The sequence below is a fragment of the Eubalaena glacialis genome, chromosome 17 (assembly GCF_028564815.1).
Source record: "Eubalaena glacialis isolate mEubGla1 chromosome 17, mEubGla1.1.hap2.+ XY, whole genome shotgun sequence".
Lineage (NCBI taxonomy): Eukaryota > Metazoa > Chordata > Mammalia > Artiodactyla > Balaenidae > Eubalaena > Eubalaena glacialis.
The window spans coordinates 63460208-63476825 of NC_083732.1; the positions used below are offsets into that span (position 1 = coordinate 63460208).

The 16618-nt window shown below is 32.3% G+C and overlaps 1 protein-coding gene across 3 annotated transcripts in view; it reads right to left on the reverse strand.

The window, feature by feature from the left end:
* The window catches only part of CSMD3 (CUB and Sushi multiple domains 3), a 1197799-nt gene that overhangs the window by 318205 nt on the left and 862976 nt on the right, over positions 1-16618 (reverse strand). For all 3 annotated transcript variants that reach the window (XM_061171997.1, XM_061171996.1, XM_061171995.1), the window contains 2 exons: positions 4797-4988; positions 510-636 (listed from right to left, as the gene is read on the reverse strand). In XM_061171997.1, the coding sequence (XP_061027980.1) occupies positions 510-636; positions 4797-4988 (319 nt within the window). The remainder of the gene's footprint in view (positions 1-509; positions 637-4796; positions 4989-16618) is intronic.

Genomic DNA, 16618 nt, shown 5'->3' on the forward strand with positions numbered 1-16618 from the left:
CTAAACTCAGCAGGAACAGAACGCTAACATGGTTACAGCGTGGGAAGAGAGCAAATGCTTCAGAGATATGCCTAAATCTAGGGAAGACAGGGAATAGGTACTGAGTCCTCTTCCATTCTTATTTCTTCTAAATGTTCATGAGGCTGAACTTAAGACAGTGATCTGCACAACTCTGTATACCTATCAAAATGATGGACTCAGCGTCTTAACTCATGCAGAACTGAAAGTATAGCATCGCCAACAAGTAGGAAAATTTCGCACCTTCTGTGCCCTCTTATAACTGAAAAGCTTCTCTCTAAGTGGCTGTATGAACTACTGCTGTGGACCACAAATCAATAAATCATGCTTGTGAATACTTTTTTTTCGTATTTTAAACATATAAAAACCATGTTTTTCTTTGCCAAGGTTAAAAACATTGAAAAATCTTGATATTAGTTGATATTGTATATAGGGGCTGATCAGGGAAATTCAGATTCCCTGGTCATTTTGAAATAATAAAATCCATTTACCTGACAATGTTTCCTGGATCTACCTCAATCATCCACATGCAACGCAGATTATTGTCATACGGAAAGGGATAACCAGGAGATAAGATTCTTCCTGATGATTCTCCTTTAAAACGACCTCCGCATTCAGCTAGTAAAAAATTAATTCAATTTTAAGTCACAATTTAATGCCAATCTTTCTAAACAATCTACAAATTTCTCAAGAGTATATATTTTTTCACCTGAAGGAAAATAGAGATTGGTTTCTCCTCTTATTGAAAGTATATATTTGTATATGCTTTCTCAGATTAAGGTATTAATTGAAGCAAGAACATACTGTACAATAAAAAAAGAATCTCAAGTCAGATCATATAAAAATAATATAATAAACCTAATTAGGGAATTGAAAAAGTACACACTCAAAACTCTGAGTTTAGGCTTCCAAACATTTTAAGATGTGTTGTTAAATAATGATAATGTAAAAAGGGGAAACAGACGGCAAGTTGCTCACTGCTAGTTGATTGTAGGCTGAATAATTCATCATCTTACTACCTCATCTCTGAGAAAAAATAAGCTTTACTGCAGTCCCTCAGGCCTTCTAAATTTCATTGTCCTTTTATTCACCTTTAAATCACTCTAAACTCTTTCGCTTTTAACCTCCCGAAAGTCAAAATGGCATTTTTATTAAATTTTTCTTCAGTTAAATCTAGTTCAATTTTGATTTAAACTGAAATCAAACCGGTCTCTAATTTTTATAAAATTTATCAAATTAAAAATGTAAGCATCATCATACAATATAATAAAAATTTTATCTTCTGGGGAATTCCCTCTCCATTTTAATAATATTTAATATATTGGGATATCTGGAATGATTTTACTTTGATAAGCAAATAATCTAGAAAGAATTCTCTTTCTAGAGAAGAGAGAAGAGAGAAACTAAATAGTTTGCTTAATTAGTATATTGTTCTACATCTCTAAATCCTGGAAACCACAGTGTAGTAATACATTATACATTTGAAAATTTTCCAGATTATCATAGTACCAAAAAATAAGCCAGATCCATATTATTTTACTTCTTGCTTAAATATTTGAATATACTACTATATTTATTTTGCTTGTTCTCTGCAGTGTTACTGTCTTACTCAAATTCAATGACTGAAGTAAGCATCTTGGATTTTGTTTTGTTTTGTTTCGATTATTAGAGCAAAGAAGGTCAAAGACAGAAAGTTTCAGCATTTGGAAAAGACCTAATAACAATCGAATATCATGGTTCAAATCTGTAGGCTCTATTCATGTAGGTAAAATTGTTTCAAAGATTTTAGGTGTTACGTTTTAGCACACTATGATGGTTAGTCTTATGTGTCAACTTGGCTAGGCTAGAGTACCCAGTTATTTTATCAAACACTAGTTTAGGTATTGCTATTTATAGACCTGGTTAACATCTACAATCAGTTGACTTTAAGATTACCCTTGATAATGTGGGTAGCCTTCATCCAATAAATTGGAAGGCCTTAAGAGGAAAAGCGGAGTTTTCTAGAAAAGAAGATATTCTCCCTCAAGCCTGCAGCATTAAGTCCTGCCCGAGTTTCTGGACTTTTGACCTTCCCTCTGGATTTTGGGCTTGTCAGCTCCCACAACTGCATGAGGCGGTTCCTCAAAATAAATACATTTCTTGATGACAGATAGACAGATCTAGATCTAGATCTACTGATCCTTCTTCTCTGGAGAACCCTAACTGATACACATACCTACAGAGGGCTAAGCAAGTTTATTCTGTATTGCAACATCAGCTTAATTTAATTTATAATAATAAACTTAAGTTATTTTTAAAGTAAATGAAAAGATATCTGTATTTAAGAAGTTACCATCACTTATTGAGGTTTTTCTCATTCTTTAAATAAAAACTTTGTTGGACAACCTAGAACTCTATAACTATAATAATTCATTTTTCATCATTTTAATGATTTATCACTATTATTGGCATATATTCCTTAGGAGAACAAATTTGACACTTCATTCCTCCAGATTAATTTTTAAGCAACTTCAAGGCAAACTGGAATTTTGGGTACTGTGTTTATCTTGAATTTAAACATACCTCTTTCTTTTTCCATATTTCTTTGCTACAAATATTATTGGTATTTTGATTTCAAATGAACCAGTGTGATATACCATAACACTGGGGTTCATATTCTGACAGAAGTCTTACATTTGTAGATAAAAATGAAGGTGTACAGGTTAAAGTTCTTTGGCTATGGTGTCTCAAAAATTAATTTTTGTTTGCTCAATGTATAAGCTACAGAAACATAATTACCTAGAAATAATCCATATAATTGAGAAAAAGTTTCTTGTTTGGCAAAGGCAAAAATATAGTCATAATAGATATTTAAGGTTAATGGGCATAGAAAATTATGATTTTAGGCCAGGTGGTAAAGCTATTAATTATTGCCAGTAAAGAACACCATCTAAGATAGAATTTCATCTTCTGTTATCATGGAAGTCATAGCATGACACACCATGTGTCCAACTGTTTCAGCTGTTATTCCTGATTAACCATCATTAGAAAAAAAAAGATTACCCTTCACATGAAATCTTGAGCAGTGTCAAGTCACTAAATTTTGACTTGGCAGATTCATAAACATAAAGTGCATTGATTCATTGCAAACAAAATTAAAATCTTCTTTCTGATCCCAGACCAAATGTCCTATTTGCATAAAATTTTTCCAAAAAATGAAAAATGTCTTCACCTTGGTTCAACATATAAGAAAAATATATGTTTTTCAACGTATTTGTTTATGATTTAAATTTTAAAGACAACATGGCAAGTCAGTATTTACAAGTTTATACTTTTGTGCTATTGCAACCCTTAATGATTTTCTGAATATATTTCATATTCACATCAAAGAACAAAACTTCAGAGAGAACTAATCAGTACTACATTGTTCTCATAACCAATGACAGTGGGTTGATTGTTGGTCATATTCCAGAATCTCAAGCTTTGTCAATTTAGGTTGTTACTGTAGTATTATCCTCATAATCTATCCAAAATTCAGATGCCATCTGAAAGGAAAGCACTATAATTGCATTCTGGTTAGATAAAAGTATGTTTGCTTTCTGTGTGAATCACTGTTTTAATAAACCAATAGAAGACTCATGTCATCAAAAACACTGCAATTAGCTGCAAGACCTCTAATAACTAGCATTTCATTTTTTTTCTATTTGAATTCCTTCAAGTTTTGTGGAGATTCCCATGTTGACCGTAACAACTAACAAACATTAAAATTTATCTCAAAAGGTTCAGGTCCCCAAACTCATCAAATTGTATACATTAAACATGTGCATTTTTTTAAGATATCAATTACAACTCAATAAAGCTGTTAAAAAAAAAAAAGTTTAAGTCAATTTTATCCATATGGGCCTGACACAGAATGGATTTGTGCTTCCACAAATGCCATTAAGAAATAAGAATTGCTAAAGAATCATGTTTGTTCCCTACTGAGGAGTTAGTGTTTTGCTTAAATGTTTTGATATTGTTTAAATATCTTTATTGTCCTAGTATTCCAGCGTGGCACCTATTTGATATTGGAGCAAAAAAAGAAAAAAAAAGCAGATGTCTTTATCAACACTTTTCTATCCACCCTGCTTCTCACATAATACCCAGTTATTTGTTAATCAATCTAAAGATGGTAGCAATAAAATTGTACTCCGGCTATACAAACAAGAGAGAAAAAGATCAATCTATAGCTTCATGTAGGCAATATATCTGATATCACTGACTCTCACATTGTCTTTTGTTACTGAAATTCATTTAATTATGTCATGATACATACACATAAGAAAAACATATGCACTTTTAGTTTTTGAAAAAGTGTATAAATAAAGACTTTGAAATTATTGAGAATAGTTTACTGTTTTTTAATCCACCTTGACACCAGCATAAGCAATAATTTTGTATATAAAAACAAATCTGAAAAAAAACCAAAAAGAACACAAAAAACAAAACTGGTCAATGTGATTCAATAAATGTGTATGATTAAGAGTTTCAGCATATTTTTGTAGTGAGTTAAACTTTATATCAAGATAAGATAAACATAATGGCTTCAAACCATTTTTTACCCAAAAAAGAGAATGTACTCACTGGTAAGATTATGAAAAGAACTCTCTCACTCTCCACAAATCTGAGCTATGAATTCATTAACTTTTTGATTAAAGTATGAGTTGTGTGTAGACAGACTGAATAACTTGAAAAGGTACAGTATATTTTAATAACACTTCCATAGAACTATTTCATGAAAACCTAAAGCAGTATCCTACCAATACAGGACGGCAGAGGATAGTCCCATGCCCTTCTCTCCCCTGTCATGCACTTGAGAAGGCTACTTCCATGGAGAGTATAGCCTGGATTGCATCCATAAATGATAGTGCTACCAGCAAAATGGCCTTGGTCACTGATCTTGTATCCAAATTGTGGAATACCAGGATCCTCACAATGTGAAAGTTCAAAACCTATGAGAAAATACAAGTTTATTAAAGACAAAATTTAACAGGAAGATTTAAAACTGTACAAATCATCCCTTTTTATTTTTTTTATATGATTACATACTTTTTCCTGGTTTTATTACTCTTACCGTATTTAATTTTGTTAGTTTACAGCCACCAGAGAGAGCTTTTTTCTCAAAAATTAGAATTTGTTGTATTATTCAAATTTAGCAATGCTACCCCATGGTCTATATGACTATATCATAACTTATAGTAGTAAGATTCTTGCCTGCTTCAAGTGATTTGCAGCTAATAGATTCTGACCAATGTAACTATTATGATCAAATAATGAAAAATTAAAATCCATACAAAATATGTGAAATCATAACTGTCCAAGTAACAAATATCTCCACTGCAAATATAACTTTAGACTGCTTTACTTTTATAGTCTTAGAAGAAAGTGAAATAGCCTTATATTTAAAATATACTTTATCAAGAGTCAATATAACACAGTAATCAGTTTGAAGAACTCTGAATTTTTATTTTCTGCCTTCTCCAGAATGTACGACTCTCAAAATTTCTCACAAAGAAAAAAAAAAAAAAAAGAGTAGGGTGTAGAGAACATATTTTCAATTTCTAAAGGGTTGGGGCTTTCCACATGACTTTTGCTGGAAAATTCTGATCTTGGGCTAAGTGTAACACTTGAGAAGTTAAGTTACAACTGTTTGAGTAGTGAGAGAACTGCAGAGATGAACCTAACTCTGAACGGGGTTTGTGTTTACATTTCAAGGAAGAATGAGACCCAGAACCTTACAGACATCTCTAGATTATAAAAACTGGAGACACAGGAGGCTAATCTGACTATTGAAACCCTAAATTTACATTCCAAAGGTTAGAATAAAAACCGAGAATTCTTTCTATCCCATCTCCAAAGAGCAGAAGTTTTTTTCTTCCTCCTTTCAGGAGAGGAGTTAAAGACAACTATCTTAAGCACAGCACGTGCATTTTTCTTTATTCCTTGTCCCTGGTCACTCGTGTAGATCTTTCCATCTGATTTTCATCGTGTTACTACAGGGGTAAGGACTGGGTCAAAGGGATGCTGACACAGTTATTATTATTACTATTATTATTATTAATTATATCACTTAAATGATAATAACCTCTGTAGATCCAGAACACTTTGTGTGCATATTCAGAATAAAATTAATAAAGATGAATATTAAAAAACTGTCATAGCACAATGCACTATTAAGATACTGAAAGAACTAGAAAAGGGTACTTCAGAATGTAAATCAAACATGACACTAGTTATCAAAATCTAAGCTCCCTAGCTAAGGAATTCTTCTGCCCTTAATGTTTTACAAATTACATAAATGTATGATAAATGTAAGATATAATGAATGCACCAACAATAATTAGGTGCTAAATTATATCAATTATAGCTTCTGGGACTAGAGGACTACGATAAATATTCCAGATAGCTTCATGAATTAGGGAAGTCTGTGATTTCAAGACAAATAATACTTGACAAAAGGACGTTTATGTACATCTTAAATCATATGATAATCAAAAAGAGATTTGTATCTCTTTCGTAGTCACAGATCCTTGACCAAATTAATCAAAATTTGAACTAGAAAGCAAAAAAGGATGTATTAGCTCACTGATGACAAATCACTAATTTATAGTACTGACTTCCTAGAGTGTCAAAATAAACATAAAATTACCAGAAATGTACAGCTAGAAGTACTGAATTTATACTATAATTTCTGTATGTTAAGGGCTACATTAGCTCTTGGAGAACATAAGGAGCTCTTCCTAGTCTCTTCTAGGGGTTCTTCATCTTTCCCTCCTCTGTTAACCAACAGAATTATTTCACGCACCTTAATTAATTTACAATCATTTGCTTCTTTTCTTTGTTTTCCTATAGACTGGACTTATTTCACTTTTTTTCTTTTTCCCACAATGCCTACCCAGCACAAAATCTGGCACATAACAGATGTTCAATAATGTTCATAAATGAGTGTGATTCTTAGAGGCAATTATCTCTAGGAGACAAATGAAAAATAAGCTAAGATAATGTTGTTGAGAACCTGAAATTTATGAGACAGTTAAAAAACCTTCAGGAATTTCCTATATGGAGCAATCTGTGACAGCCTCATTTGGGTGAAAATATGTTAAAATAAGGCAAATGCAAACAGCTTCAGAAACAGAGCCATACAAGAGGTTAGAAGTTGTTAACTCAAATTATGACATATATGAGATATAAAGGATACATGGTCAAGCAAGTCAGTCTTTCAAAAACAGAAGTAGAAACAACAGAAGTAGTAACAAAATTTTTAGGACATACTACTTTGTATGGATCTGCACACTTAACACTACATTTAAAATGTCCCTGCTTGAAAATAACAAGTTTGAATTCCTTTTACCAGACATAATATTCAGTTTATTATTCAAGATTCAGCCACTTTTGAGCTTTACCACATATCATTTATCAAAATAAAAATGGAAATCAAGCTCTCTTTTCAAGGTTTATTACCAAATTCATCCTCCCTTAATTTGAATGCTTTGTAAATGTGGTTGGCAATTGCTGGTGATGAGGTATAATGGAGATATTCTTTGTAAATTAAGATAATTTATAATACTTTGCATTGTAGATGAAAATGCACATGGACAACAGTATAGAAGCTACAAAGCACAACATAATTTAGTCCAATTTGGTGGAATTATTGTGCTTATTCATAAATATTCAGAACTGTCTTATCTTTATGGAAACATTCAGCTGCCAGTCTTTTCATTGAAAAGCTCAAATACTTGAAACTGACAAATAAAGATGTGTATGAAAAAATATATACTATAAATATTCACCATTCCTTGTGAAATTTGATACTCTGATGAAATGAAAATTTCTAGAGCACAAAATGAACTGAAAATCCTCAATTACCTAAATCCTTTTGACTTGCTGAATAACTTAAACTGAAATCTAATTCCTTTCCTGCCACCATATAGCAGATTTCTTTAAGGATTTCTAACATTTTAAAGTTACTATTTGAAATCTACAAGAGAGTAGAAAGGATAAAACAACAACGTCACCATCTGGTACTATTGCATAGTTGCTTTGGATTAATAGTAATATTAATTCAGATTAGTTTTCAGATTAATATTTACATTAATTGGTTCATATTCACATTAATATTGTTATTAAGAAGTAAGTACTGCAAAACAAGTTAAAACTCCTTTTATGTCTGTCTCCAATCCCTTTCTGGTCTTTCCCTACTGAGAGCTAGCAAATATTCTCAATTAGTGTATTATTTTCACACATAATTTATATGTTTAACACATATCTATATGTCTATGAACAATATACAGTATGATTTGCAAGCATCTGTACATTTCATAAATTATACAATTAAAATAAAAGTCTTCTAAGCCTTTATTTTTTGCCCAGCATTGCGTTTTTACTTTTATATTTACGCACACACATACACACACATTTTATTCATTTTAACTACTAATGATATTCCATTGGAGGTATACTCCAAAATTGATTTACTTATTCTCCAGCTCATGGGCATTTATATTGTTATATTGCTTATATTATTCATTGTTATAAAAATGCTATATTTCTATGTCCCCATTTGCACATATGCAAGTGTTTCTATGGTGTATGCACCATGTAGGGATTCATAGATCATTTTCTCCTCAAGGTTAAATCAAAATCTGCTAATCTCCTATTTAACTTCTGCCTTGGCCAATGAAAGATAAATAGTTCAACCCCTGCGTCAACATAATTTCCATTCAATTTGTTTATGAATAATTGTGCATTCACATAGGGTGATGTTATATCTGGTTAGCAAAATAGTAGCAATAGTACAATAAGGCAGATGGCTTAGAAATATAAATGTTATCTGAAAATCACTTTTTGAATATAAGTAAGCATTTTTGATGTAACTAAAATAAGAAGGTCCTTATATGCTTTATTTCTTTGAAATCCACCTAAAATGTAAGTATATATTTAATACTGTTAAAGTGAAATTTTAGAGTATTGAATGGTGAATGAAGATATGTTAATTTTATGTACTAAAAGTAAGAACTTTCAAATTGCTTGTTAATAAGGAAACTGAGAAAGTAATAAGATAAATACGTTAGAGAAATATATCCTTTTTTAAACCAAAAACCTTAATAAAAGTTTAAATAATAAAGCAATATTCTACCATAATCTTAAGCTCTATAGAATTCTTTGGTGGATTTAATACATAATATTTAGCAGAATAATCTTTAAGAATGATATTTAATATTTGGTTATTAAATTCCACTTAATCCATGAGTCTTGCAAGAAAAAGTCTTATTTTAGAATTCTTTATATTTAAATAAGGATGTTTATAAGGCAGAATGTCATTTTAAAATTCACAAGCAGAAGATAATCCATGACCATACATAACGCTGTGATAATCCTCTTTGGTTCAGACATAAGGAAAATAAAGAGAAGAAAGCACTGAAGAAAAATTATGCATTCCTTTTTTCTCACTAATCAAACTAATCAAAAAACTGACACACTTGTTTCTCACTAATCAAACTAATAATCAGACATATCAAACTTTGAAATGACCAACTTTATAAGAATGCTGTAAGAAGACAATCCTTACAGTTTTGAGTCTTGAAAAGCTATATACATTTAATTTAACTTTTTAATTCTATTTGTTGAGTAACTTTTAATGTAATTTATTTATATAAATTATAATATATCAAATTATATATGTAAATTAGCCATTTATATAAATATATCAATAGTAGCAGTGTAATCAAATTTTGGAAAAAATCATTCAAAACAGTTACTTTTCCAGCAAGTATTTAAAAAGAAAAAAAAGAAGTTAACAGTTTAAACAAACAAACAGAAAAGCTTGTGCAAATGATTGTTTTGCATTTCCAACTGGAGGAATAGGAGATAGGGTAAATAATTATTTTTTCTTTTTAATTGCCGTTGTTCTAAATCCCATGTATAAAGTTCTGACTAGAAAATATGTTACTCAAAGCCTTTCCCACAGTTTAATCTTTGGGCATGAAAAAGTAAGTGATATTATTAAATATGCTAGTTTGTGTCTTGTACATCTTAAATTTGTACATCATTCTGGGATAGTGGGATTCAGCTTTGCCTGAATGTTAATTTTTAGCCATCAGCCAAATTTAGTATATGCATAATTGGCTCAACCTAGACATATCTAAAAATGAATTTTACTAGATATCACCAAATTTCTCCTATGTGACTATACCAATTTACATTCTCCAAAGTTCATGAGTTTCAAGTTCTTCAAATTATTATCAACATTTAGTATCATACGGCTTTTTAATTTTTACCAATTTTGCGAACATGCAATAGAAAATTATGTTGGCTTTAATTTTCATTTCTTAATTTCTATCAAGCACTTTTTGTCTTTTGCTTATCGTTACTGGAATTACCTCTACTGTGAAATTTTTTTGCCCATATTTTCTTTTAGACTATATTTTTTAATTGATTTGTAGGATTTCTTTCTATGGAGTGTATGTTTTTCTATTATATTGTAAATATCTCCTTCTAAAATATATCATTTAAATTTTTTGTTTATGGTATATTTCCCTATAGAGAGATTTGTAAAAATAATAATAATAATAATAAGGACTGGGACTTGGTCAGTAAAACAGAAGCCACTTAGATATTTTGAGTTGCTCAAATTCAATACAAGAAATTAGAGGGAAAATACAAAGAAATTCAGAGGGCGTGAAGGTCAGAAGATCACTGCTGGTTTTCAAGAATCCAGGAGTTCAGGGAAGCTGCTGCCACATATAACCACCTGCCAGCACCACACTCTTGCCTGCAGATGCTGGTGGAAAATAATGGCTTCTTTATCCATCCTACCTTTCAGCTCTCACATGTTTGCCTTTAATTGGCAGAATCTAAGCAGAGATCTTGGCTGGCAAGGGCAGGGGAAATGCAGTTGCCAGATTTTTAGTCTCTACACTTAAGGGAAGTGCTTAGAAGGGCAGGAATGCTCCTGAGTATTGACAGATTTTTGCTCATGTATCTTCTTTGAGAAATCTTTCTTCGCCTTAAAGACACAGCTATTCTAGGCCACATTTTTTTCTAAGCGTTTTAAAGTTTTGAGACTTGCATATGTCTTCAATCTGTCAGAAGTTAATTTTATATAAGGAGTAACTTAGTAGGTCATTAGATATTTAAGCTCAAAACTTACAAAGCTTTTGGGATGTGAAGGCTATGAAGATGACTCTTCTGTTATTCTAACATGAAGAAATTATATCCAATATTGTATATATAAATGACAGGTAATCAAGAAATATTTCTTCAATATTTTAGTTAGAATACCTTGTACTATATAATGCAGCATTAGTCAATACTTCCTTTATTGCCTGGTTAATTTTCAAGATTTAAAGAGTAATAGAAATGCCAAATGTACCTGTTAAGTAGTTTATAGGATACAGATTTACATAGAGTAACATTGTTGCTTCCGTGTAATTTACTTATTTTCTACTTGCATTTGCATTGAATAAACTATATACTAAGAGTAAAGTTAGAGTTAATAGGTCATCTGATTATTTTTCATGGTTAACATTGTCAAGACCATATTGATAACTAAATTAAAGAGTTTAAATATGGTAATTTATTATATATTTATAAAGCTAGTATGCAAGAAATGTCATCACAAAGTAGCTATTGCCCATCTTTAATTTGAATATAAAATTTGAAATGGCCATGTTCCGTGTGGATTACTAAACTATTTCAAGCAACAAAACTCAAAGGCTAAGAACATCCAGATATATCTGAACTATACCCTTGGGATAATGGACATTTTCAAATGGGCTTTTTAGAAAATTAAATGTGCAGAGGTGATAACAAGAAGACATCTGGGCCCAGAGGTAATGCCTAATGGCTGGGCATCACGGACTTTTGCCAGATCAGCTGTTGAGAAGACAATGCTATATCAAAAAGGTGCCGTGTAGCTCTTTATTGGATGATTGTTTAAAATACCCAATTCCTTTCTGCTGAATGAAAGTGGATTAACTAGAAATAAATAGAGCCAGAAGAATCTGCAATGAAGCATATTTTCAAGAAATAGAGTTTAAAGATTTCATGAACAACATAAGAGATACTAGGCCTAAATCATTCTCTGATAGTAAATTTGGCCAATAATAAAGCATTCAGATTCTTAGGCATAAAACGACAAGAGTTTCTTTAGGAAGAATTGCATTAACATTTTAAAAAAATATTATTATTTTTACATGTACTTCAACAGTAAAAAAAAAAAAAAAAAAGATGTAAATCCATGGAATTTTAAATATAAAATATCCAAAACTTGGATTGGAGGTAATATAGTATAGTGATTAGGCTTGCGAATTCTAGAGACAGAGGTCCTCAGCTCAATTTCCATATCTGCACTTATGAGCTATGTCACCTTGGGCAAGTTAACAACTTTTCTGTGCTTTGTTTTTCCTCCTCTTCTCACTGAGGATAATAGTACTTCCCTCATAGAGTTATATCTGTATCTAGTAGGTAGTAGATAAATGTTAGCTATTATTTTTAACTCATATTTAATGTTTTAATAATGTTAAATGCCTCTGTGTGCCTTTTAAATAAAATCTAAGTCCCTTACTGTAGTCCACCTCACCCCTGCCTAGCTTCAAACTTTACCTCTCATTTTGTCCCATTCTCCTTGCTTACACAGCTCCAGCCAAATAACTCAAGCTGAAGTCTCTTAGGCCTTTGTACTTGATCTATCTGCCTAGAACCCTCTACCCTCAGATCTCTTATTATAATTCAGGTATCAATTCAGGTGACACCTCCTGAGACACAGTCCCTGAACAAACTGGGTACAGTAGACCTATCTATCCTATCATCCTGTTACAAATTATTTCTAAATGCAGTTCTCTTATCTTTTGTTCATATCTTTCTTTTCTGTCTTGTCTCACTAAAAAGTTAGTTTCATATGGGCGGGAACTTTGTCTTCTTCAGTGTTCTCTTTATTCCCAGAGCACAAAACATTCCAGTGGAGAAACACAAAATTTAAACCTATGATCCAATGAATAACTTTCACATTATTAAGTTAATTCCAATAGAGGAATAAAAGGGAAGACAAGACATGTGACCAAAAAGAAATGACATTTCTACCACTAAGCCTTCAGAGAGAAACACAGTAAAAGACATCAGATTTAGGAATGCATTCTTGCATGTGTATTGAGCGGCTGAGGGGATCTGGTCAGAGTATCTTATCAGGTTTTGTTAAGTTCTATTATCGAATTATCCAGAGAAGAGTGATGTTTTAGGGAGAATATTGTATTGAGATCCTAATTTCTGACCTGTTCTTCCAACTTTAGAAGGCGGCAATAGTAATTTTCTCTCACTTTACTCCCCTATACCCTCTAGGAAAGACAGCTACATATTTAATTACTTTATGTTGTATAAAGCACCTGAAAATATGCCTCATCTAGATTTTTATTTGGAATAAGTTTCAGATTTCTCAAGGGCAAGAGTAATTGTTAGCCATTTTTGAAAAGAATGGAAGAGTGGCCTGACTCAAGGAGGGAGTTAATTCTGAGAAATTGGAGGGATGGAAGAGCAATTGGATTCCCTAATGTTAGTCAAGGTCTGACCAAGTTTGTCACAGAGGTTTTACATTCAACCAGCATAGCTATCCAAGCTTCAGTGCTCTAAATCAAACTAGACTTGACAGAGAAACTAATTTGGGAGAAGAAGGATCTCTCTACAAAAGACTCAGTAAGATTTTTCTTGACAACTCTAAAGGATGAAGGCTGAAGAGATTTAATTCGCTTTAGAAAAATAAAGGAATGGGAAATTTTCTCCCCTCAAATGTGGTGTAGCATTTTCATACCAGGTATGTTGTAATTTATTTATTGGTTAAGGAAAGTGAGAGAAGCTCACTGTCTTCTTAGTATAGTAGAACTAAAACTATTAATAATGGGTGAGCCAAATGATTTTCCTTTCTAGGCACTCAAGAGTCTCTGGACTTCCATGACACCATTAATCGCAGAGGCATCTATTAATACAATATCTTTGAACTTATTATGTTTTGGAGTATCTGTTACAGCTGTACATCATAGTAGACAATGTACACTGTCTTCTCAATAGCTCTTCTTTTCTTCTCCCTCATGAACAAAACCTTGATTTTGCTCCCAGCAGTAATTGAAGCATATCAGGCAGTATATCATCATAGTCAAATAATAATCCAATTTTTTAGTCTGACAAATGCTTCATTTTTCCAGCTTGCCTTGCTGGGAAATTTAGGCATAACCACATAGCCCTGTTTTGGACAAAGAGAGATAAAAGAATGTCTGACAGAAGATTTTGCATTCCTGATAAAAGGGACATATATGGCTGACACTACCTGTTCCCTTTTTCTTTTTGCCTTCAATATGTTCAGTGTTAAAGTAGCCATCTTGTGACCATGTCACAACAATCATGAGAACAAGAGTGAACACACTAGGAGTGCCACAGCAAAAAGACAGCGGCATGGCTCTTTAACAACTGAATCAAGGTCTACCTACCTTTTCTCTCTTCACAGCTCTCATATGATAAAGATAAACCCTAATTGTTTAAGCCATGGTTAGGTTTACATTACTTGACGTCAAAAGCGGCATCTCAACCACTGTTGCCACTAGTCCATTTGCTATTCTTAGTGACTATATAATGAATGGACTAATAAGACAGTTGAAATAAAACACAACTTAAAGGCCTGTTCTAAAATATATCTTCATTTTATTCTCAATCAAATGCAATTCTGTCTCTTAAAATGAAAATAACGAGACAACAGTAAATGTTGTTAAGTCAAAAAACAGATAATAGAAAGGTAGATAAAAAATGACTGTCATTAGATAGGGCAGGTGTCATTAGATAAGGATGGTCATAAAAGGCCTGTTTATGCTAAAACTAGAATTGTGAGAAGCTAGGCAAATGGGATTAATCTGAATTAAATTATTTGCTCTATTTCCCTTGAATGTGTTTAGCGTGTTCTTTCTAATCTCTGTGCCTTTCTTCATCCTATTCTCTTTGCCTGGAATACTCTCCACTATTTCTTTCTGTGATCCACCAACACAACCTTTAATTCTACCTCATTCATGAATCCTTACCTGATCTGCCCTAGCCAAATTTCCTCTCTCCTGTCTCTAGTCCTCTTAATGTGAATATTGGAACTCCTCTTTACCTCACAGTGTTCTCTCAGATGTTTCAGAAACAAAGGTGGAATAATTTTAAGGGGAACATACCACAGAATGGCAGGGGTGGGTTTGGGTTTAGAAATGACTGGATACAGGGATTCGAACACAAAACCTGTTCTTTTCCATTTTCCCCCATGTTTGCACATCTTAGCAAATTCTCTCATGTTCAAAAATTAATTACTGCTTCTAAGAAATTTAGGAATATAAAATATGTGGCCTACTAGAATCTTCTATATCACAAAAACATTTTACAAAATCAGTATTCAGACTACATGTTAATTTACCAAGAATATGTAAAAAGTTGTAATTGGACTAAAACTGACTAAAGACATTATGAAGTGAAATGGCCCCATGAAGAACTATGCATAACATGCTTGCAAAAAACAGACCAAACAAAAATAACCACAATACCATGTGATAACAGCTACATTAGCTGTGGATATAGACTACTGCAAAAGAAGTGTTAAAAAGTAGGCTAACTCTGGCTGAAGGAATCAGGGTAAGCACCAGTAGGGAAATATTTGAAATGGTCTTGAAGTTGAAGAGTTCAATTGATGCCCGAGGTGGGTGGGCCATATTGAAAGAAAAAGAAGCCTGGTTACAGGTGCTAAGGCTGGAAACCAAAGTATATTTGGAGGATGGGAAGTAGCTTCTTTCAAAGCTAGGAAATCTGTGGTTAACTATTAAGATAATTGCAGATATGTAAAAAGATTGCCATTGTAAAAAACAGAAGTAACACTTAGGAACAAATACATTTAATAACAGATGTGTTACTACTTCCAGGACCCTCCTTAACAAAGGAGCTCAGCACATAGCCATTGGATCAGAAAATCTTAGGAGCATTTACTGACCCGGTGATATCCAGAGACACCTTGGAAGCAGACTATAAATATTTTAGTTCCAGAATATAGACTGAAACATTTTAGTTTCAGTTCTGAGACTGAAAAATATTCATAGATGTATGTCTGCCTTTTTTAAAAAATAATTGCTTTTATACTCTCTTCCCAATTCTATAGCTTTCCATCTTCATAATGATGCACATCCTATAATGAACAGCCAGAGTCATTAAGAAGAGTGACTTCAAATATTTTCTTTTTAAGGATTTCTTTCTTTTCTTTTTTTTTTTTTGACAACCAGTAGCTCACAGCAATGACAAACAGTCAATGATTTTACTCATTCCAGACACCTGAGCACCCCATACAATTTTATATCCAGGTATGGCCTACAATGCCCAGTATCTTTGCATCAATAATCTCACATTACATAGAATTTACGTATCAGAAAAGGAAATCTAGGTTTCCTCTATGAAACCCACTGACATTTTAGACAAAGAGAAATACAAAATGATGCAGAACAAAGAAACACCATTATGTAAACATTGAGCCATGACTTGAAAAATGTCACCAGCCCTGTCAGAAAACAAAAAGGGAAAGAGGAAA